This window comes from Silurus aristotelis (genome assembly GCF_946808225.1).
Source record: "Silurus aristotelis genome assembly, chromosome: 20".
NCBI classification, from domain to species: Eukaryota; Metazoa; Chordata; class Actinopteri; order Siluriformes; family Siluridae; genus Silurus; species Silurus aristotelis.
In genome coordinates, this window is record NC_139593.1 from 13,837,455 (window position 1) to 13,860,413 (window position 22,959).

Here is a 22,959-nt window from a genome sequence, read left to right on the forward strand (position 1 = left end):
CCTTCAAAGTAGATTCTTAAAAGTAGATTTTAAATAAAAATGTTTGGAGGAAATAGTTCAGGTGTTTGCTGTAGAGATGAAAAGACAAGTGGGATTGAATCTTTAACATTTATTTATAAAAAAAAAAAAAAAAAAAGATAGATAGATAGACTGCTGCATGGTGTTTTCTCTGTCTACCGTAGTCAACTGTATACTAAATACAACTTTTTTGACCGCTTCTACTGCAATAACAACAAAAATAAACATTAAAAAGAATTAATAGCTCTTGGCAAGGAGTTGACATCATAATCAGTGAATTAAACAAGAAGGAATCGTTTGCTACACGCAGCATTTTTATATTTACATGTTAAGCATTCCCAAGGGAACACTGTTGGCTTTTTGTCCATTCCCATCTTTCAGGGGTCAGAGTTTATTGTCAGCTCTTGTACAACCCCCTGAAGCATGTGACAGTTAAGCGCTTTGCTTAAAGGCCCACTGAGACCAGTGGCAATTCTAGGAGCTTTAACCACCGAAGTTTTGGATAACTCATTCCCAGCCAAAATCCTGGCCTGTCATCTGATAAAACTTCAAATTGAAGGGTCTGTAAAAATCCCTCAGTTTGCATAATACATCAGACGAAATGTGAGGATGAGCTCTGCCTTTTGATTTGCCAAGACACCTTGGTCGGCTGCTCCCCTCAGGCTTCTTTAAACATGGGAAGCCTTTAGTCTGGTTGAAATAGAAGTGCTTGTTGGTGACAAGCCTCTTTAAGCCGAGAAAGTCCTGCACTCGCTCCATCTCTCTCGCTGGGTCTGTAACAAGCCTCTCCCCGCTTACAAACAGCAAGCTCGAGAGCGGAAAGTACCGGAGCCAATTCTCCAGGTGCTTGGAGTAGATTCCAATGCGCACAGCGCTCCAAGATGTATCAATGAGGCTTGTGCTATAGTTTTTGAAGACCAAGTTCTGGAAAGAGGGAAGCCCTGGGTTTTTGGAGAGAGTCTGCGTGTAGTCAGAGACGGCCCGAGTGACCGGGTCCCGCACCACCACGATCAGTTTAGTGTTGCGGTTCATGGTGAAGATACGACCAGGGGCTTCTCGTGTCACGAAGTAGCTGGGGGTCTTCTCCATTGTAATCTGTCCCTCCAGTGTGCGGGGCATTAGATTTCTACAACATTGAAATTCAGAACAGAATCTGTTATTTATCAGTCTCAAACCAAAGGTGTGACAAAAGATTTTTAATAAAAATAATTTACTGATGTATGAAAATATTAAATTTTTTGTTCAACACCCTGATTTTGATCCAAAAGATGAATGAAGGGTCTTAATTTGAAAAATAAGGTAAAAATTTTTCGTAATCTTTTGACTAAAAAACAATAAATAACACAAACTTCCTTGCTTTGTTTATGATACGTTTTTATGATAAAATTAATAAACATTAATGAATCTTAAATTACCCAGTTGCATATTGGCAATTCCTTAAAGATTAGCTTTTATTGCCTGATATAACATACTACATGCAGTTTTTTTATTTATTTATAATTTTTTTTTTTCTAAAGAAGAATGACATAACTTAAAAATCAATGGACTGTTCCAGTTGGTGTCATTAAAGCATATTTTAATTACCTAAATTTTATTTTCTGTGAATCCTATTTTAATACATATTTTGTTTGAAAGAAATACAGTTCTAGAATAGGCAATTCGACCCTGTATTTATATTCATAACATTCATTTCTATTTGAATTTAATAATAAAATGTAAAAGTAAAATGTTTATTCTTTAACGTAAATTAAATTAATGCTCCATTTTACTGTTAAAAAGAAATAAAATGAAAAGTTTTATTCACTTTTATTATGACTTTCTGGTTTCATTGTTTTAGCGTTTATTGCTAATATAAACTGATATGCAAAAATATACAGGTAGACCCCAACTTACGACGTAGATAGGGTCGTAAGTCTATCAGGTCATAAGTCGAAAAGAATGACTAGTCTACGATATATATCTATGAATCTATATATCTATATATATTAATTTCTTTTTCATCGGAGGGGACATATCCGAAATATGGTAAGTCGAGTGGTCGTATGTCGGGGTCTGACTGTATGTGATTTTCAAAAAAAGCCACCTTATAAAAGCAATATTCAGTTCTTTGTATAAACTCCATTTGTCCACTTTTGCAGTTCCTCCTTATAAAAATATAATTTTACCTAATAATACATATCTAATCTTTTTTCATTAAGACCACACACAGTTCTGCTTTGAATAACCAAAATACTCAGTATTAAAAAAACATGGATATTTCCTTCATTAACATGCCAGTGTTGTGATATGAAGGTCGGTGAGAATGAGCAGCTACAAATGAAATGTCTGGGTGGTTTGAGAAGCAAACCTCGAAACCTCAAAAATCTGTTTGCAATAATATCCTGTGGGATTTCCTACAAAAGACTTCTGAAGGATCTTTCCAAGTTCCCATGTGTGTTAAATCGAGGCCAGTTGTGCTTTGTGTCTTATGATGATCCTGGCTGTTGTCAGAGGACTGGAAACTGTTCTCAGTGCTGAACAGAAACTTCTCCTCAGAGCCATTAAGCTCTCTTAAGTTCTACTAAAACCATGTAGTAGCACATACACATGTAGTATGACCTACAGTATATGACTACTGTACTGGCTACCATGAAAATTTGTATATTACTTTTTGCAGATAAACCCTATCTGCAACATTGAAACAATATATGTGAAGAAATGTTTTGTTCCTTTGTCACATGTCGAAGCATTGCTTGTCAAGATATTCGGGTTGTGCTAAGTAATCTCCTCTTTCCCTTTTCTTTTTCTTTTTCCAGCTCTCTGATTAACCAGCGCATCATTGGCATATGGTTTATACAGAATAAGTCACTTTGAACATTCATTCAGCTTCACTGCATGCACAGTTAGTTTAGGTATCATAAACCATAGATCAGCATTAATGATATTACAGACCACAGATCATGTGACAAGTTAAAGCATCAATTTAGCTGGACGATTCTAGCCATTGGGCTGTTGGTTTATTCTGTTTATGTGCAAAGAATCTGTTGATTGTTTTAAAATATCTGTATGTGGAAGTGGACGTGGACTAAATAGGATGTTTATTTTGAATGTGAATTGAAGGTGAATCCCACAACTATGGCTGCAAAAAACCTGGAGAAAGACCAAAGTTGTAAGATAATTATGGAAATACAACAAATAGCACAAGCAATAAATCTCTGTAAATATGACTGCTTAGCTTCTGCATTTTGTCAAACGTAACTCAAATTCATAACTGCTTTACACTCAATGAGATTCCTTGATACATTTTTTTGGCTAGCTTACTATGTAATATAATTGAGTAAGCTAGCTAACTACCACAAATAAGGGATCCGCTTTTTACAATAGAATGCCGTAATTTCTAGTCTATAAAGTACACCCATATATAAGCCACACCCAATGATTTTGACAAAGATTTTTATTTTTAACATAAATAAGCCGCACCTGTCTACATTGAAACTAATGAACTTTACACAGGCTTTAACGAAAGACAGTGTCTGTTACACGGTGTAACGGGTGAAATATGTTGCGCTTCCTTTAGGAGCATAGCGGTATTTTGAGAATAGCCTGCTGCCGCATTTTTCACTATTACTGCATGTGTGCAAGACTGAGGATTATGTCCTTATTATTTTCTGGTGCTCATTTCTAAGTTTCTTTGACTAACCCGTAATGCTGTTGCCAAGAAAAATAAAAAAGCACGAGTTTTGGAAACCTGTCTGTGCTTATATGATTTCTGTTGCAACTGGAGTTAGCGAGCTCTCCCTTCACCCAGACTCAACGCGTTACAACGGCTTGTATCTAAACAGTAGCCTACCAAGAAAGTCATTGTTCACTGTCTTCCTCCTTCCTCTTCCTTTCACAACAATTTATCTCGGAAGTTTATCTTTTGGCATCGTCGTGTGCTTAAAAAAAACTTTTTTTCTCCCAATGCCGTGCAGCTTAGAACACAGGTGAGGTGCATTTTCTCGTTTCTGTTCGGAAATTTCATTGGTCTAATGTTATGGGGTTCAGTTTTTTAGCTTGAAGTTTGTGAAACGGGGAAAAACCCAGGAAAAATTCATAAATAAGCCGCTTCGTTGTTTAAGCCGCAGGGTTCAAAACGTGGGGAAAAAAGTAGCGGCTTATAGTCCGAAAAATACGATAAATTCATGACAATTTGCCCTTTGTGAACAATATCCACCAATAGCAATTTTTGATTTGATTTTCTGAAGATCGAAAACACAAAACCGTAATAATGTTTTAATGTTATAACATGAGCATGGAGGTAAGCAGAAAGTTTAGTTAGTCTGCGAATTAATGACTTTCTGTTTTTGTTCTCTTCTCGAGGGCTAGCACTGTTTGGCTGGGTGTGCATACACATGTCTAAGTGTGTGTTTAATTCAGTGTAATCAAGCTAATGGAAGCCATAGTGGTGCTTGCCTTGTCTGCTGACATCGTGTTTACATTGGGGAGAGCGAATGTAATCAGCGAATAGTTCAGACGCTCTGCCAGCTCTGGAAAAGAGCCCACGCACTCACCCGTCCCACCTATTCATCTTCAAAGTTAAAAAAAGATAAAAATCATCTGACGGTCTGGTCCACCTTTGTTAAATAACCTTTTATACGACACTAATTTCATTAGTCCTCTTACGTTGTAAGCATAGCTGTTGTTTATCGAGAAGCATCTCCAGCTGCTGGAGTGATAAGGTGGCTAGCAACTCTGCTGTTTGTTTTGATCACACCTAGTATAGCATTAGCGGTTAGTATGTGGGTCAATAATGCAATCCTTAGGGCAATGCTGCACAGATGTGTGTAGCAGCACGAAACCTGACTATCAGATAGCACTCTGTTTGCTAGCCAGTAGCCAAGTATGTGGCCTTGTAAAATCAATGGTGTGTTAATGAGTAACAGACGATGAGTGGACAGTAGAGGACAAAATTAGCCTCTTATAATGCAATGCAGATCAACGGTTCTAGACTCTAGACATTCTGGACAAACAACTGATGCCTTCAAAAGTTTTCAAGTTTGAATCCTGACATTGCCCAAATAGGCAGTCATAATACTAGTTTAATGGGAGCTCATGGTTACCAATCACTAGGTTGGGGTTAAAGCCTCAGCACTCCCATGAAGCCTCTTCAACAAGACCCTTAACCCTCTCCTCCAGGGTGCCATATCATGGGTAACCCTGCATTCTGACCCCAACTTTCTAACAAGCTGGGCTACGCGAAGAAAATTATTTCACCATGTAGTTAAGTATATGCCACAACTCCAGCTTCTTCTATAATGCCAAAATCAGGCGTTTTCAAAGTAAGAAGGATTCCAGATATTTCCAAATTCTATGCCTTTTCATACTGTCCCATAATGTCATTTCCTGGAATAGCATTTCCCACAAAAATGGTACACATCCACACATGTAGGAAGCATTTTATTTAATGTCTGTCCACCCATTCTAGCCATAATGCCAAAAGGAATACCCAAAAGAGTCATAATCATTCGCTGACTAATCCTTTATAGGAACTTCCTTAACAGGAACTTCTCTTTAGATCCAGAATCAATGCCACTTCTGGCAAAACTTGCCTACTTATTATGACACAGGAACTGATCCAGACAACACACCCCTGAGTGTCTGATGCTCCCCAAGAGGTCCTGTACCACATCTGTAAGTAATGGACTTCAGATAAAAAAAAAAATGGCTGGGAACAGAGAGGAAGAGGAAGGTGACAGAGGACAAGCTTTAGATCTAGTGACAGAAATTTTTTTACTTTAGGAAACAACTGCCTTGGCAGAGATTTGCCAAGGCAGTTGATTTCTAAAGTCGCAAACTTTCATTAAATTATCTATTTGAAATAACTTTTTTAAAATCTTTATTTGTAACTACAGTTTTATAAGAAACACACAGTGGGAATGGTGATTGGGCTGTATCACTTCTTAAAATGCATTGTATTAATTAGCCTTGGATTTTTGTGGATTGTTGCCTTACAAGTCCCTGTGCTACATGCTAAAGCCTGTACTACTGTCAGTAATACTTTTATAGTAAATCAGTTTACACTTTTTGATTTAAGCAACTGCACTCTGGTAACAATTCTGAGTAATTCATATCAAGACACTTTAGGTTATTTAAACTTTACATGAAACAAAAACACAAAGCTATAGTATAGTATAGTATAGTATAGTATAGTATAGTATAGTATAGTATAGTATAGTATAGAAGAATTAGAGCACTAAGGAAACATACCATGGCTTCCATGTCATTTGGGATATTGCTTACTAAGAAGGGTTCCTGTCATCAGAACCCTCTTAATTATCCACACTCTCCTTCATTATCTGTTGAGGAAAACCACCCAAAAGCCTTTAAAGCAGCTTGTGTAAACATGGTATCGGCCTAAGTGCACTGTAAATGTACTCTAGAGGACATAGGCTTGTCATTACAGAGGCAAATGGAAGCTTCTAGAGACTGCGAGATGCAATTAACAGTCAGCTGAAAATGCAACAAGCGACAGCTATAAAACTAAACAAACGTGGTGTGAGATAGAAGCTTTGTTTGTTGGCTTGTTGGCATTTAGTTATGAGCACACATGGTTTAAAAAATATATATATTTTTTTTTTCAAAAGATTGATCCAAATTGGTTTGGATCAATCTTGGAAAGCAGATGAAAGTGATTATAAGACTTTGATATAAACATGATATAACCGGTTAAATACAAGTCTTAGGGTCTAGGTCATCATTTCAGGAAGACACTAATGGTATTGCATGTGTGTGTACTTTGCACTCCAGCAAATGCAAGCAGGGAGTTTAAAAAGGCATACTTAATGTAATATATAATGGGTTTAGAGAACTTAAAATATACTACGACTAACACCACTGCATAACACAAGGACAAATTATAAACAATTTACTAAATGACAGCCGGATAGTGTGTATTCTTTGTGTGTGTTTGTGTGTCTCACTAATTACCTCCTGTCTTTGCTATCTTATGAGAAAATCAGCAGCTACCAGCTGCAGTGCTTCTCTAAAGCTTCTCTGATCTCCTCTGTGTGTGTGTGGCAGGGGGACAAAGGTTATCACTCAATTAGCATTTTTTTTTTTTTAACTATAGGCCCAGATAACTTCACAAGACAGAGAAAACTTACCACTTCCTCCTCCCCGAGTCGGCTTCATGACATCATGCCATCTGAGACCAATCACTGCTACCATGTTACGTAATCGTGCTAACAGTCCTGCTTTGTTAATAGCAAGCAAGGTTGTTGTTTTTTTTTTTTTATCGTACAAACAAGATAAACAGGAAGTTAACATCCATATAAATCTTTCCTACAAGCTAATTAGACAGTTAGGACGGATGCTCTGTCGCTCCTTTCTGGTTTTTTATTTCCTCTGCTTTGCTCAAAGCTCCAAATTAGCTTATTTTCAACAAACACTGGACATCTGATATATTACTGATTGAACAGATGTGCAGAATATATAATGTGTAAGGTATGAACATGTTACAGCATTACTGACAGAATTCATTAGCAATTTCACCGATTTCTAAGCCTCTGGGCTGGAATAAATGAGTGAACGTACACCACACAGAATTCATAGAATTCCTAGCTGACCCTGTGATGCCTTAATAAAAAAGCAGAACGGGACGGAGGGAAACCGCTTCTCTGGACCTGGTTTAACAGCCCACCCTAAGAGACTTCTCGTCCTTGAAAAACACCAGGCAGAAACATGTCTGGGTCCAGCTGTTTCGAAAAAAATGTGTTGTGCTGTGTGTATATGTGTGTCTGTGTGTGTGGCGTGTATGTGTGTATACACCGTAAATATAAGACAAAGCCACATGAGAGAGAAATAGTGTGTGTGTGTGTGTGTGTGTGTGTGTGTATGTGTGAGAGAGAGAGAGAGAGAGAGAGAGAGAGAGAGAGAGAGAGAGAGAGAGAGAGAGAGAGAGAGACATCAGAGAATTAGCATGATTTCATGCTAATTTATAACAAATCCCACTTTGTTAAAAAAAAAAAAAGAGAGAGAGACCTGATGAACTCTACTTAAGCTTAAATAACAACTCCACCCTGAATGAAAATATTTAGAAATAAAAGTAAAAAAATTTTTAATTGTTTCTTTTTAACTTTTAATGCTTTTTTTACCTCATGAATGTACCAGTAGGACTGAGCACTTGCATAATTTCTACTTGTGATTCAGAGTGAACGATTTAGTCCTTTAGTCTGTTGTCCAGCTCTCTCACTTTATCATCTGTCCTTTTTGCACACATCAGCTCCCAAACCTTTCACAACGTTCCTGCCAATCCTGCTGTCAACACCCGAGTGCCCATCATTTCACAGATCACTAACTAGATAAACAGAGTATCTGCTGGAACTCAGCACGATTGCAATGTACGGTGAGATTACATCCAACTTCTGTGTTGAAATTTTGTATAAAGTGTAATGTTGCTGGGTAAAAATTAAAAGCTTTTTTCATTTATTTATTTATTTTTATTATTATTTTTTTTTTCAGCGGGTAAAAATCTCTTGCATCTATTATATCTTGCATTTGAAATCATTCAAGCTTCTCACATGAAAACAGCACCAATAAACAAATAAGCACCAGTTTCACTAAAAGCATTGTACATTTCACATCATAATTTTTTTTAAAACATCATTATTTTAAAAGAATTTTGATATAAAAAACTGATATTCCCAAATATAAAATAAATTACTAAACGATTATAAAATAATGATCAACTACTTAAATTCCAGCATTTTCTCAACACCACCTTACATCTTTATAAATCATAAAGTATAAGTAATTTTTTATGAGGGAAATTTGCCCTTGACAGTTAATCTTCCAAATAAAGTTGTGACCACATCATAAACTTAATTACAAGTGGAAAGCAAGCTAAGCACTTTTTTCTAAGACCTACAGTGCAGCACAGTTCACACAGGTGTGTTCCAGAGAGAAAAGGGCCGTCTTAATGTCCTTTTCCTCTTTGTTTATGCGTTCTAACTATGGAACAACGAAAGAAACGATGAGATGTGTGTGTGGGCTTGGCACATCACACTAAACTTGTCAATGGCTATTATCTATGCTCTAGTTACAGTTAGCAATTACAGATGGCCGCTTACAATTTTAGTCTTCGCTGGGCAGCATTTGATATGTATATTTGAAATATGAGCTTCAAATATATAATACAAATATATTATGGTCATAGTAGGAAAATGTCTTTTGGATTGCAGGAATACAGAAAAAATTATGATTCTACTGAGGTTTTTGGTCATGCCAGAGCTTGTTTGAGTCTTGAAATTGTCTGCAGCACAAAATAATATGCTTGTAAACAGCACAGTTGCTTCAAGAAAGAGTCAGAGAGGAATTACAAAGATATAATCACATTAGCCATTTTGCTGCATGTAAAAAATTTTTTTAAACCTTTATTACTGGTGTTTAAGTTGAAAAATTAATTGTTGAATGTAAAAAGAAAGTGTCCATGTTGATGTTTTTCATCAGCCACTTTACCCCAAAGTTTATTTTAGAGTTTAAATCTATCCTTTAGTAGAATAAAAAAAATACTTTAACAACTATTTTTAAATCTGCCCCACAATAGCTGCCACAATTGTTGCCATTAGGTGAGCTTTTATAATACTTACTTATAATCTTATACTTCAGTTTACTTATAATCTTATACTCCAGTACTCATGTTAGTACTGGAGTACTTGACTTTAATACTATTTTTCTATCACAGTTACAGAGGACTCTGTGTTGAATGCATGTGAGTCGCACAGATCTCTTTAGCATTAGACCACCTGCGTCCAGATAACAGCGACCCCATTTTGACCTAATTCATGCTTGGACACATGAGCCGGTGTATCATGTTTTTCCATTCCAATAGGTTTGTTAGGGATGTGTGTTATATTTTAATTGAACTGTTTGAAATACAGGACACTTACAATGCGTAAAATGTCTCAAGCATCAAGATGAGGCAAGCACTTTACATGAATTGTAGTGTTTTATTTGTAAAATAAACGTTTGTGATGACAGCATACAGCAGGTTTACAACAGGTTATACAAGCTCCGCCTTATATTACTTTATTATCTAAATATTTAAAAAAATCCACTAGTTTAACAGTGACTGATTGTGCAAGTGTTAAATGAAATGTGCTCGGCTGGTGTATGAGTGTAATGGAGTCTGAAGGTTAGTATTGACAAGTCATCTGTCTCTAAAAATCTGATCGGGAGAGGGCACGCATGAAAATAATGTTTTTTTTTTCATCCATAAACCTGATAAGTCGATGATGAATTTTATGTTAGTAAACGCCGTTGTTTACCGCCGATCAATATTTTGCCATATTAGCGGAACCTACAGAGTCATACAAACTCCATACAAAATATGAACACAATTCAAATGCAGTCAAAACAGTCTGGATGGTGGAACCATAGGATGAATAAATAGTGAAATAAGGCAGGTAGGTAACAAAGAATGCTTAAAAGTAATAAATAAATTATTTGTAATATCTTTTGACCAAATTCGCATAGTGTCAGTACATGGTTTGTTAATACTGCTAAATCATTTTAGCCTTCATAAAAATATTTTTAAGTATATAATTTTTCACAACCAAACCCAACCCGAACTAAACCATTGTTAAGGCCTGATGAATTCTAATGGCTTTCAACAATCTATTTCATCAGCAGATTCATACATCACTGCTGACTTTATGTCAGTAAATATGTCGATACTTCACCCTGAATCGACATGCTTTTCTTTCTGGTGCTTACCCATGAAGAATATTCATCTCATGCTTGTATCAGCACTTACAACGTGTCAGTCACCTTGTGTATTGTAATGCGATGAGGCATCATTCAGTGTGAAGGGTAGTTAACTAATGATATGTCAGAACATCGATTCCTCGGTTTGACTGTAGGTTTTTTTCACCCCTCTTGGAATCTATATTCATCAATCGGCATCGAAGCGTGTCACCTTAGCTAGCAGTTAATCTACAATCATGATCAGAAAATATTTATTTAACATTGATGGGTATCTATATAAAAAGCTGAACAATCATGAATTACTTTATGAGCGCTGCCTGTGAATAGCCTTGTATCCCTTAGGGACATAAAAAGCACAAACCCCTAGAGAATGAATATTGTCTGGGAAATCAGTGCATTAACCTCTCGATGGGTTCAATACGCCTGTGTGTGAATTTGTATAATTAACTCCTTTTAAGGCAAGACACAACAAGTAGAAGTGGCAATCTAACAGGTATCATGTGTCAAGAAAGACAATCAAGCCAGTCATTTCTGATTAGTTAAACATACATAAACATTTAATATTAAACCATTAAAACTAAAAAGAATTGTGTTTGTTTAATATTTTTGTCCATTTCTTTCCATTATATTAAGCTAAACATAGTGAAAAGTTAAGCTTTTCAAACTTGCCAAAATCATATCGTCATATAGCCGTAAAAATCTGTTTCGTATTATATAAAGTATACAGTATATTATCTGCCAATATGATATGCATCTCAATATCTTTACAAACTATTATAAATTACAATAAGTACAGTGGAAACTGTAAAAAAAACTTTGTTGATCGTTGTAAAATCTATGTTTTAACTGAAAACTATGAACATTGGAATTTTGGAGAAATGAAATTTTCTGGATTGAATCATTTTTAAAAAATTTACAACCAAAATTGTTTATACAATATTCATTTGTGGTATAAAATAGTCATAAGGAAGAATCCAAAAAGATTGAAAATGAGACAAAGCAATTGATCAAAGTAAAAAATTACAAAAATTGCGTTTCTTTTTAACGTTCAGCTGAATGAACAGAAAAGAGCGCATCAAATTCCATCTGTGTTTTATCACGACTACGCAGCTTACAGCATCGTAAACAGTTTCACCATCAGAAATAAGCAACTCGCAGGTTAATTACCTCTCATCAGACAGTGTAATAAAGTCAGGTATGGATGGATCCGTGAGCAGCTGAAGCTCACAAGCATTTGATTTAAAGATAACTATCAGACCAGCTGGGAACATAAAGTAGTTTTACTGCCATGGTTCAAGAGCACAACTGTCACAATTATTTGACATGTTAGACATGCAATATACATGTGGGTAAAAATAGTTGTTTAATTCCTAACACACACCCAACCAAACACACACATAAGCACATATGTAGCACATAAAGCACTTCCTTTATCCTTTTATTCTCTTGTCAGCTTTAGCCCTATTTTCCAGCTGGCAAACTCAACACCTGACTTGTCATTAAACATATACCCATCTCAACACACACACACACACACACACACACACACACACACACACACACACACACACATCCCATTGGTGTTGACAGGTCTGGCATCTGGTTATGGTCCCCACACAAAGAGTGATGACATACTGTAAAGAAAAATCTACTGAATATTCATATTCCTATCAATCCAGGTGTATGTCAGACTCGTTTCTTCAGCACACTGCTAGCCAGAGCAGAGACAGAAAGAGAGAGAGAGAGAGCGAGAGAGAGAGAGAGAGAGAGAGAGAGAGAGAGAGAGAGAGAGAGAGAGAAAGAGCGAGAGAGAGAGAGAGAGAGAGAGAGAGAGAGAGAGAGAGAGAGAGAGAGAGAGAGAGAGAGAGAGAGAATGTAGGTCAATAAACAGTCGTTTTATTGGCAGTGGACTGAATGCCTTGCCAATGAGAGAGTGCTCTAAGCTGTGGATGTTATTGGCAAGTGATATTAATGAACCCAACCAGGAGTGACAAGGGACCAAGATCAATGACATACACGCAAACAGAGAACACACCAGAACCATCCAGAACAATGGAATGGAGAAATATACCTGGTATTTGTTGTTTAGGAATAAATGATAAAAGAATTCAAAGAAATAAACATCTACCCAGATACAATCTAACTAAAGGGAAACTTTCCCTAAATATTTCAGATCATTTTGATCCATATTTTCACATCATAACAGCATGGATATTAAAACCACACATACATAAAACATCTAACTCATTGCACCAATTAAGATGATTTCCAAAGCTGCAATAAATTATAAATACTTTCAAGAAAGAATCGTTTTCCCTGGCAGAGCTACACTACTGTTTGTCAAACTGGTTTACAAGATCAGTGTTTTTTTTTATTTTGTTCCTGGAGACCTATTTTCCTAAACAGATCAATCAACACAACAGCTCAGCATAATCAGTAGCCTATACCTCATTAGTCAGGCCCAAACTGCTGGATAAGAAATGGATTCTGCAGAAATACTGTGTTAGATTACACTGTAAAAGCGGATCTACACAAAGCTCTCTTTCTCTTTTTTCTTCAGAATTTATTTGTGCTATCAAATAGTCATCAGGAACAATCAGAACAAATAGGAAATGGGGAAACCATGCAATTGGACAAAGTACAGACGAGAGTTTAATCATCACCTTCATAAACAAGTAATATATACTGTATATAAACAGCCCTTCAATGTACTCTATGTGAAACTACTTCATACAATAGAACTGCACATTTTTAAATCCACTTGGTTGTAAAGGCAAATCACAGATCTATATTAATACATGGTTTGCAACTTATTATTTTTTTAGTAACAGCTAATTTACATTGACCTGTTTTGCTTTATTCTTTACATAATAAAAAATGTGCATACATTTGAAATTAGCTATTAAATTAAAAGGGACATTTCTTTCAATGCAGCAAGGTTTCTGTGAAATCAGCTTTTAAGGAAGAAGTCTCCAGTAACAATGTCAGCTTTCATCCACAAAAAGGGCTTCAGAACATGACATGGTCATTTTTTGTCCTATATAATGTCTAAGCATGAGAAAAAGCAAGCTGGTAAGGAAAAGGGTGTTTATAGCGGTTATAAAATAAATGAATAAATGATAACAGGAAATAACTTGGTTTTCAGAATTTTCCACAGAATAAAATTGACCTAATAATTGCCGGATGTTTGTTGCTACTGTTGAACTTTATTTCTAAACTAATTCTAAACAATATATATATATGATGTGCCAGTTTCTAATGAACAAACTAACAAAAAAATTGCTGTGGTATGAAATATAATATAATATAATATGAAATAGTTTAGACTTTCCAAAGTTTCCTAGTCCTAGGACCGTCACGTTCAAACGTCATTTGATTGCTGGATGAAACTCTTACACAAAAACATTTCCAGGCATTTAAAAGGAATTTATAAGATGTGGTATGAGCCGTAGCATGTCCCGGAGTAACAGAATGATTCACAAAAACAACCGCAAGCGTGCAGATTCCAATCTGAAACATCTACCTCAGGTTCCTCCCTAATCTACCACTGTGCCATTGACTGAGAATGATGTCAATCATTTCTGAAGAAAGGGTGAGGTTCTTTTTTATGTCATATCCATTTAGACTCAGACTTAGTTTTAAAACTGTTCCTATTACAACTTGGTTCAAGTGTAAAGAGCAGTTATTGAACAATGTCCAACTTTCATGAATAAATTATTCCTTGGCTGGAGAAGTTTCATCCTCAGCAATAACACATGAAGTACTTAGCATACCAATCAATCCTTAAAAAACCACAGGCACAAATCTCAACAAGAAGAATCTATCCCAGGTTCCTCTGTAAACACACTCCTCCATAATGGTGACTGAACCAATTCTGAAGAAAGGATGGGTGTTTTAGGTCATATCAAAACCAATTCTGAAGAAAGGATGGGTGTTTTAGGTCATATAAAACCAAACGCATTTTTGCTGTAGATCTTTGCTAGCAGACAAAATACACTTTTTCTGTCAAATTGTCAATTTGTTAGAGGACTTAGTCAGTAAAAGAAGTTCAATTAAAGCTTGGAACGTGACATTTCCAACCTCAGACTGGGGAAAAAACTTTTTAGAAATCCTACTCAGGAAATCTGGAATGTCTCCTCAACCCGAGTTCAGTATTAAGTGATAAATAATATGACCTCACACCATCAGCAGAAACGACATATTATATTATATTATATTAATAGTAATGTTAGCTCAATGTTAGTTAGTTAAAACTAAAATACTAACCATAGCGTTTGCTGTTTTGTGAAATGTGTCATACACCCATAATCGATAATTCTAGGTGATGGCAACTAACACAACTTTGTTTAGGCTTTTTTTTTTAAAGTTCAGATTTCCCATTTCTGAGTTTGAGTTAAATTCTGAATTATCGTTGACTCTTCATCCATCCTAGAGACAAACAAGTACCCTTTGAAATTTGCAGTTAATTATAGGCCTCTGTTTGCCACCAATTAACCGGAAATTTTATTAACCAGTTTGAAAGCCATAGAGTCACTAACACAACCACAAAAACACACAGATTCCAACAAAGATACTCTACCTCTGGTTCTTCTATACTCTGCATGCTTCATTGAGCAAGGCTGATGTCACTAAGCCTGGGAGACAGGATGGGTTGTGTCATATCCATGCAAACTCTTTTTCTGTAAGTCTTAAACACTCCATTATTGGTCAACATGATTCTTCATGTTTCCCTGTCACCAGAAGCCAACACTACAAGACTGGAGCTGCCCAAACATCTGGAACAGCTGCCGCCCAAATTTAGTCGTTCTTTCCAAATTATAGATCTCTTAGAATAATTACAAGGTCATCAAAGAGTGATACATTTAATAATTAGCAGAGATTCCCAAAGATAAGTAAGTGGTTTTGGCATGCTTTCAAACACATTGGGCGATGTAGTTGTAGGGTTTTGTTTGCCTCCATTTAAAAATATTTCCGTTATTCAAATATATCTGAATGACTCAGGAGCCCATTTGTAACCGGAATCATGCAGATCCCAATCTGATGGATCTTGTGCAGGTTCCTCTATAATTTCTGAAGAAATTATACATTTTTATGCATACAACCTCGTTTTACTTTGTAAGTCCTTGACTGTCCATCAGTGCTATACATGACTCATCAACAGGTTTCCAAAAGGAAGTTTGACAGGTCTCTACCATTTCTGGGACAAATTGGAGCTTGGTAACATCTATAATGGTTATACTTCCTTTAGTGGCTTCCAAATGAAACATAGCACTGACAATTACAGAGGTAGGTCTCTTAGTTAATCCACTTTGGATTGAAATGCCCAATAGATAGATAGATAGATAGATAGATAGATAGATAGATAGATAGATAGATAGATAGATAGATAGATAGATAGATAGATAGATAGATAGATAGATAGATAGATAGATAGATAGATAGATAGATAGATAGATAGATAGATAGATAGATAGATAGATAGATAGATAGATAGATGTGTGTGTGTGTGTGTGTGTGTGTGTGTGTGTGTGTGTGTGTGTGTGTGTGTGTGTGTGTGTGTGTGTGCATAGATGTTAATGTAGAATTTGCATTGTTTTACAGATTACGTGTTTATGTTTTTTTTAATGCTTTGTCACTTCGACGTAAGTTTTACTTTGCTTATATGCTAATACCCAAACAAACATATGAATGTTCTCTAAATGTATACCTTTGTAGGATTTCTCATAAAATCAACACTGTTAGCAAATATTTGTAACTTGAATCACTGTAAAATATACGTTAGATATAAATTACATGTGTATGATTTGTCATCTCGACACTCATTTTACTTTGCATGAAATATCCTTTGCAAGTATGAAAAAACGCTGCACAAACACAACTTATCAACTGTATATGAAAGTTAGTTTTATATATATATATATATATATATATATATATATATATATATATATATATATATATATATATATATATATATCTCACACAGTATATATCACCACAGTCTCGCAGTGTTTCTTGCTCATGGACACGAATTTCCCTCTTTTTTCGTGTCACTCAGCACGACCGCCTCTGTCTGGCAATGGCTCTGTTTCCAAAACAAAGGAGGCAGAGGATCATAGGTAATGCTGACAGAAACACTAAAGGTAATCTTTTGTCTCCATTTTTATCAGACAAAACAACGGAAAATACACGGGTTAGGGTTATACTGTAATAAATGTGTCTCTAATTAACGCAGCCTCCTTAATTAACCGGGAGAATATATTGACTGTATTTTGACTGGAAGGAACCACTGACAATGGTTTATAATAATGAGTAGCTTACCGAATATAAAGCTATAAAAATTGATAAAATCTTAAATATTGAGTAATGGTGCTTGAAAATTAAAAAAACAATACCAAACGAGAAAAAAACAATACCACCTCTGTGGTATCCAGTGGCAAAATGAAAACTTTGGCGGAGGCACCAAAAATACTTCCTAGTGAAATACATTACATAGAAAGTCGTTCTCAGTGACACAAAAAAAAAGAGGTAAATTCGTGCCTATGAACACAAATCAATAGATTACATACACTATGGGTGTGTGTGTGTGTGTGTGTATGTATGTATATATATATATATATATATATATATATATATATATATATATATATATATATATATATATATATATATATACACATGTTTCTGTAAGCATGTGTTATATATGTGTATTTGGAAAAATGTATGTAGCATTTATGTACAAGTATCTAAAATCTATTTCTATGTCTGTGAAATACAAACATGACATGTATGCAATATATGTGCTTTGCATATTTTGCTATATATCAGATTTCCATATAGCAGTTCTGTTATACTGTCTGGTCTAGATTTATCATCAGTTTGTAAAATCATATTTTTTCAATGTTCTTTTGTCAAAAAAAAATTGTATTACCTGTGCTAACTTAATAATGCATGTTAATGTGCTTTGTGATTTTAGTTTCATCTATGTGGCTTAACCTTTTATATTTTAATAAAAGCTTATCGCTATTAAATATAAGTGAAATCTTATTTGTTACAAATTCTGATTAGTATGCACAAACTTCCTGGTAAACCTATGGTATGTAAGGCTTCTTTGGTATGTAACACAACAAACTAATGGTTTCTAAAATATGCTAATTTTATCTTTTAATGGAGAAACCAAAATATTGACCCTTTATATTAACACTTAAAACCCACTCAAATATTTAGTTTTTGCTTCAAGGGAAGAGATGCAAAAAGAATATGTGCAACTTTGTGTTTTGCATATTTTTTGCATTTCTATTTATATGGCAGAGGTGACTTTCATATAATTTTGGGCTGAGAATAAAGCAGATGGTTATGTATGAGTTTTTTGCAGAAGATAATGTAATTCAATCTTTCTTATATTACTTTAAGGAAGCTTTTGCTTTTTTTTTTCTTGCACTCACACTATACACACACCTGGAAATAGGACCTGGTCCACGTGAAAATTGGAGCATCATCAAGCATGAAAAGTTTAAATGTGTTTTTACTCTAGTTTGCAATTATTATTTCCCCCAAAATCAGGATAAGTCCTGGAGTAAATTCTGGACACCAGGTTTTATTGAATGTTATCTGTATGTCTATCACGCATGTTCAGCGATCAGGATTTGGACAGCGATGAGTTTCATGAGAACCCACCTGTACCACTCTAGTCCTTTATCGTAGAAGCGGTCGAAGAAGTGCGGCTCTGCGCCCACAGCTCGGACGTCGGGGTGCACGCGCAGGAACTCGAGCAGCGCGCGCGTGCCTCCCTTCTTCACGCCGATAATGATGGCCTGGGGAAACTCTTTCGTCCCGAAGCTGTCGGACACCGAGAGGTTGGAAACGTCCCCGGGAAGACGCGTCGTCTCTTCCTCCGTCACTTGTGCCAGAAGGTCGCGCTTGTCGGACGCGTTGCGCTCCTGGTGGAGTTGGGCGAAAGTTGGTTTGCGCTCGTGCAGCGGAATCGGGGTTAATTCGCAGAATCCGGTCAGACAGTAGAACACATAGGTGAGCAGAACAATCATGGTGAACAACACGGACACTCTGGAGGGTGCTTTCAGGTGCAGGTTAAAGCTGGTCGCCCAACATCCCATGGGTAGCTGTCCTTCTCCAGAGCTAACGTTGGAATCATGCCGTAAAGCCTAACGTGCAAACTGCTGACATGAAAGCTATTGGACTCTACAACACTGATCACTGTCCAGCTTCTCTATATTCTCTTCTCTTCTGGAAAAAAGAGTGGCCCATGTCCAGCCCTGACTCCTTTCTTTAATACCTCATAACTAATCATTAAAGAAAATATGCAATTTGTGACGTGTCCCATGAGCTTGCAGGATGCAAGTGTCCTTATTTGTGTCCTGTGCTCTTCTGGTGCACAAGGTTACTAGTACAGAAGACACCTCCCGTTCTGATACTGCACCACGCCCACACCCACACCCAAGCCCCGCCCCCCATTTGTCGCTAATTAGGACTAAGCAGAAGTTGAGTTTTTCTGCACTATTCCATTTAATTCGATTGTTTATTTGAAGTGGCTAGGAAAATAATATGGGACTTATGAAACAGAACCAGAACCAGAACCAGTCATCATGGTTTAAATGGTATTAGTAATCAGTACATGATAAATATCTGAGCGTAGATGAAATGGAATCAGTTATCAGTTTCTGCATGACTTAAATGATACCAGTAATTAGTATGGTTTAAATGGTACCAGTAATCTGTATCTGAACAGTATCTGAACATGGTTTAAATGGTACCAGTATTCTGTATCTGAGCAGTATCTGAACATGGTTTTAATGGTACCAGTAATCTATCTAAACAATATCTAAACATGGATAAAAATTGTACCAATAACCAGTATCTGAACAGTATCTGAACATGGTTTAAATGGTACCAGTAATCAGTACCTGAGCATGGTTTAAATAGTTCCAGTAATCAGTATCTGAACTCTAGTACCAAATATATTATAACTGTAAACTGGTCAGGTTCTTTTGCTTTTATTAAAATAAAGTGCACCTATGCATATAATAAACACCAGTGAGACTTGCAATCCTCAATTGTTTAGGCTTATTAGGTATTTATGGAGTAGACACATAATAAGGTATAGAAAATGTGAGAACAACATGTAACAACATGTAGCTAGAACAGCTAGAACTGTTTTGTATGTATATATATATATATATATATATATATATATATATATATATATATATATATATATATATATATATATATATATATATATATATATATATATGTACACATGTCTAGTTAGGCTAGAATCAGATAATAGTTTTTAACTATATAATATTAGTTAATAACTATTATAATGCTGAAACTGAACTGCTACTATTTTTACTATACCAATTTGTTCTGAGAATCTCTGTTGCATTCAGTACTACTTAAGAATTCAGTTATAATCAGTATTTTAACATTGCAAAAAGTATTAGGTGACTGACATATACATTTAGCCAAACTAAACCAATTTTTTTCAACATAAAACAATGCAAGTCATGTTATAAACAAGATTAAAAGTGAAATGTTATCTAAAGTATTTTTATGAATGGTACTTTCGATAGTAGCCATACCAGCCATACCAGTTTACAAGAATTTCACCACCGATTCACACACAGGCACTCACATGGTGCAATATGTAGCAAGACACCTGTCACTAAGGTCAACAGCTCACTATGGACAGCCTCCAGACTGTCCGTAAACGTCTTTTACTGTCTCTATCTGTCTTACACAGACACAGAGTGCCTTCTCCCCTCTAATTAGCACTATGAGACAGGTGTCATTATGGCCCAGACTTGGTGGTGCCTGATGCCAAGCTAAAAACAATGCTATATAACTGTCCCAGATTCTTTGATACACATGTTACAGCAGATGACTAATACAAAACCACATTATGTCATCATTTTTAATAATGAGGTGGAGCATCTTCAGGCTCAAGCCAAAACCAAACACGACTTGAGGTTCTAGATAACTTCAGTGCTTACGGTTCAGAAAAGTGTTCAATGATTCCGTAGAAAATAGTGATTAAAAAACTTCAAAGCATAATAATTAACTAAACCATATGGTTGTTAGATCAAAGCAGCTCCACATACCACCAGGAATGTCATGACGGTAATCTTACACACACAAACACATACAGTGCTGATGTTTTTTTTTCTTTTTTCTCAAATTCAATTTGTCAAAATGTGTTTTCTTTTATAGAATAAACGTGTAACATATATTTCGTTGCATTACATCATGACTTCAGCAGTTCTAATAGAACATACATGAACTTGTCTTTTAATGAAGCTGTGAATGGTAAAGCAAAAAATAAATAAAAATAAACGAGAATAAATTGTTTTGGTGTAAGAGCAATAAAATACGTTCTCTTGAATAAAAATAAACATCACACCACCTGGTTGTGGAACAACATTGGGCTTTATTCCTGTCATTTTGTGATAGCAGAGATGATTTTGTTGGGTCAAATTGTGACAAATGTCCATTAGTTATGAAACCACAAAGAAACTTTTACCAGTGGGAGTAAAGCAAAAAAAGTAACAACATGTTAAATACTACTGTGGTCATGGTGCATTACACATGGTGAAAAGCTTAATTAATGATGTAGCAACTCATGTACTCAAGGAATGCTCATAATTTTGTTTCTCAATTCCGCTCAAATTATACTACCAGACAAACAGACAGACAGACAGACAGACAGACAGACAGACAGACAGACAGACAGACAGACAGACAGACAGACAGACAGACAGACAGACAGAATACAATATATACAATATACAAAAAAATGCAATTCAAAGAAAACAAATTATCACTATCTAAGCCACAAAATAGACGTTTAACTCTCATTCCTGGTTTGTCTACTTAACAAAGTACAGAGGCAGTAATGCATCACTACCAGCCTTACATTTGCTCCATTTTTAACCTCATTTGTAATTATCTGTGGTTTGTAAATCCACTCACGTCCATCCAACCACATTTGTATTCCTATGTGTTGCTTGTACTTGGTATCCAAATGGCTGCAGGCACCTAATGTGAATGTGTTTGTACAGTCAGCAGTTGGTAAGCAATAGTTATTTTGTGCGTTATTTTAATTCCTGCATATTATATTTTACTATTTATGAGAAACACCTTTTGTGATCAGTAGACAAGGACAGTGCATCATATCACCTGTGGTACTTGGTGTAAAAATCTCCCGATCACCTTTATCCAGATGTGGTGGGAAGGTTTCAACAGCTGGAGAGGTGTTTACTTGAAGAAATGCCCTCAAACATATGTGCACGCGCACACACACATGCAGATGCAAACGCGCACACAGACGAGAGTAATAAAACCTCACTGAATTGGAGTTATAGTGTTGGAGTTCTCACTTCTCAGATTTGAAAGCAACTCTTCTGTAACTCTTCTATCTCTGACTGTACTGCAACTTAGTGTTTGTTTAAATATGTGTTTTCTGTTGTACAAACTTCTTTGGTTACTTGTATGACAGAGACTAAGTTTTCTCTTGGATGTTCTTCAATATTTTAATGTAACTAAAAATGGATAGATTGCATGCCATGCAGTGGGGCTTCAGAAGACAGAATTGCATCAACCCAAGCATAATGGTCCAAAGCAGCAAAATTGTTCATGCTGCTTATTAGGGGGGGTGGAATATGCGCTTTCCTCTGTCACGCACAAAATCCAATCATGTAAGTCTTTGAGCTCATGTATGTGGAAGTGTTTTGCTGGTGCTTTAATTTGCAGTTTTAAAAAATATATGATTGGCTGGTTTCATAAGTCTTGGAGGTAGTGAACTGCCCAGTTGGTAGCTGTGTGATAGCACACTAACTGCTCTAGTTAAAATCACAAATGTCCTGTATTTAGGCTACATTTCTCTGTTAGTTTTGCTAGATCCTAGTGCTACAATCGACACTATAGGTCATGACTTTCTCCTGGATCGCTTGCAGAATTACATTGGCATTCAGGGACAGGCAGTAAGCTGGTTTAAATCCTACCTGTCTAATCCTTACCATTTTGTAGATTTAAATAGAGAACTATCCAGGTTAATGCAAGTAAATTATGGGGTGCCACAAGGTTCAGTTTTAGGACCCCTGCTTTTCACAATATACATGCTTCCCTTGGGAAATATAATCAGAAGGCATGGGATTAGCTTCCACTGTTATGCTGATGATACCCAGCTATATATCTAAT

General features: G+C 35.9%; 1 protein-coding gene across 1 annotated transcript; it reads right to left on the reverse strand.

Moving 5' to 3' along the window:
• Positions 1–19: 19 nt before the first annotated feature.
• Positions 20–19,113, reverse strand: LOC310715759 (heparan sulfate glucosamine 3-O-sulfotransferase 3B1). The gene is made up of 2 exons (XM_083522440.1): positions 18,421–19,113; positions 20–1,144 (listed from the first exon to the last, which is right to left on the reverse strand). The coding sequence occupies exons 1-2, from the start codon at positions 18,855–18,857 to the stop codon at positions 526–528; spliced, it is 1,056 nt and encodes a 351-aa protein (XP_083378566.1). The 5' UTR covers positions 18,858–19,113; the 3' UTR covers positions 20–525.
• Between the last annotated feature and the right edge of the window lie 3,846 nt (positions 19,114–22,959).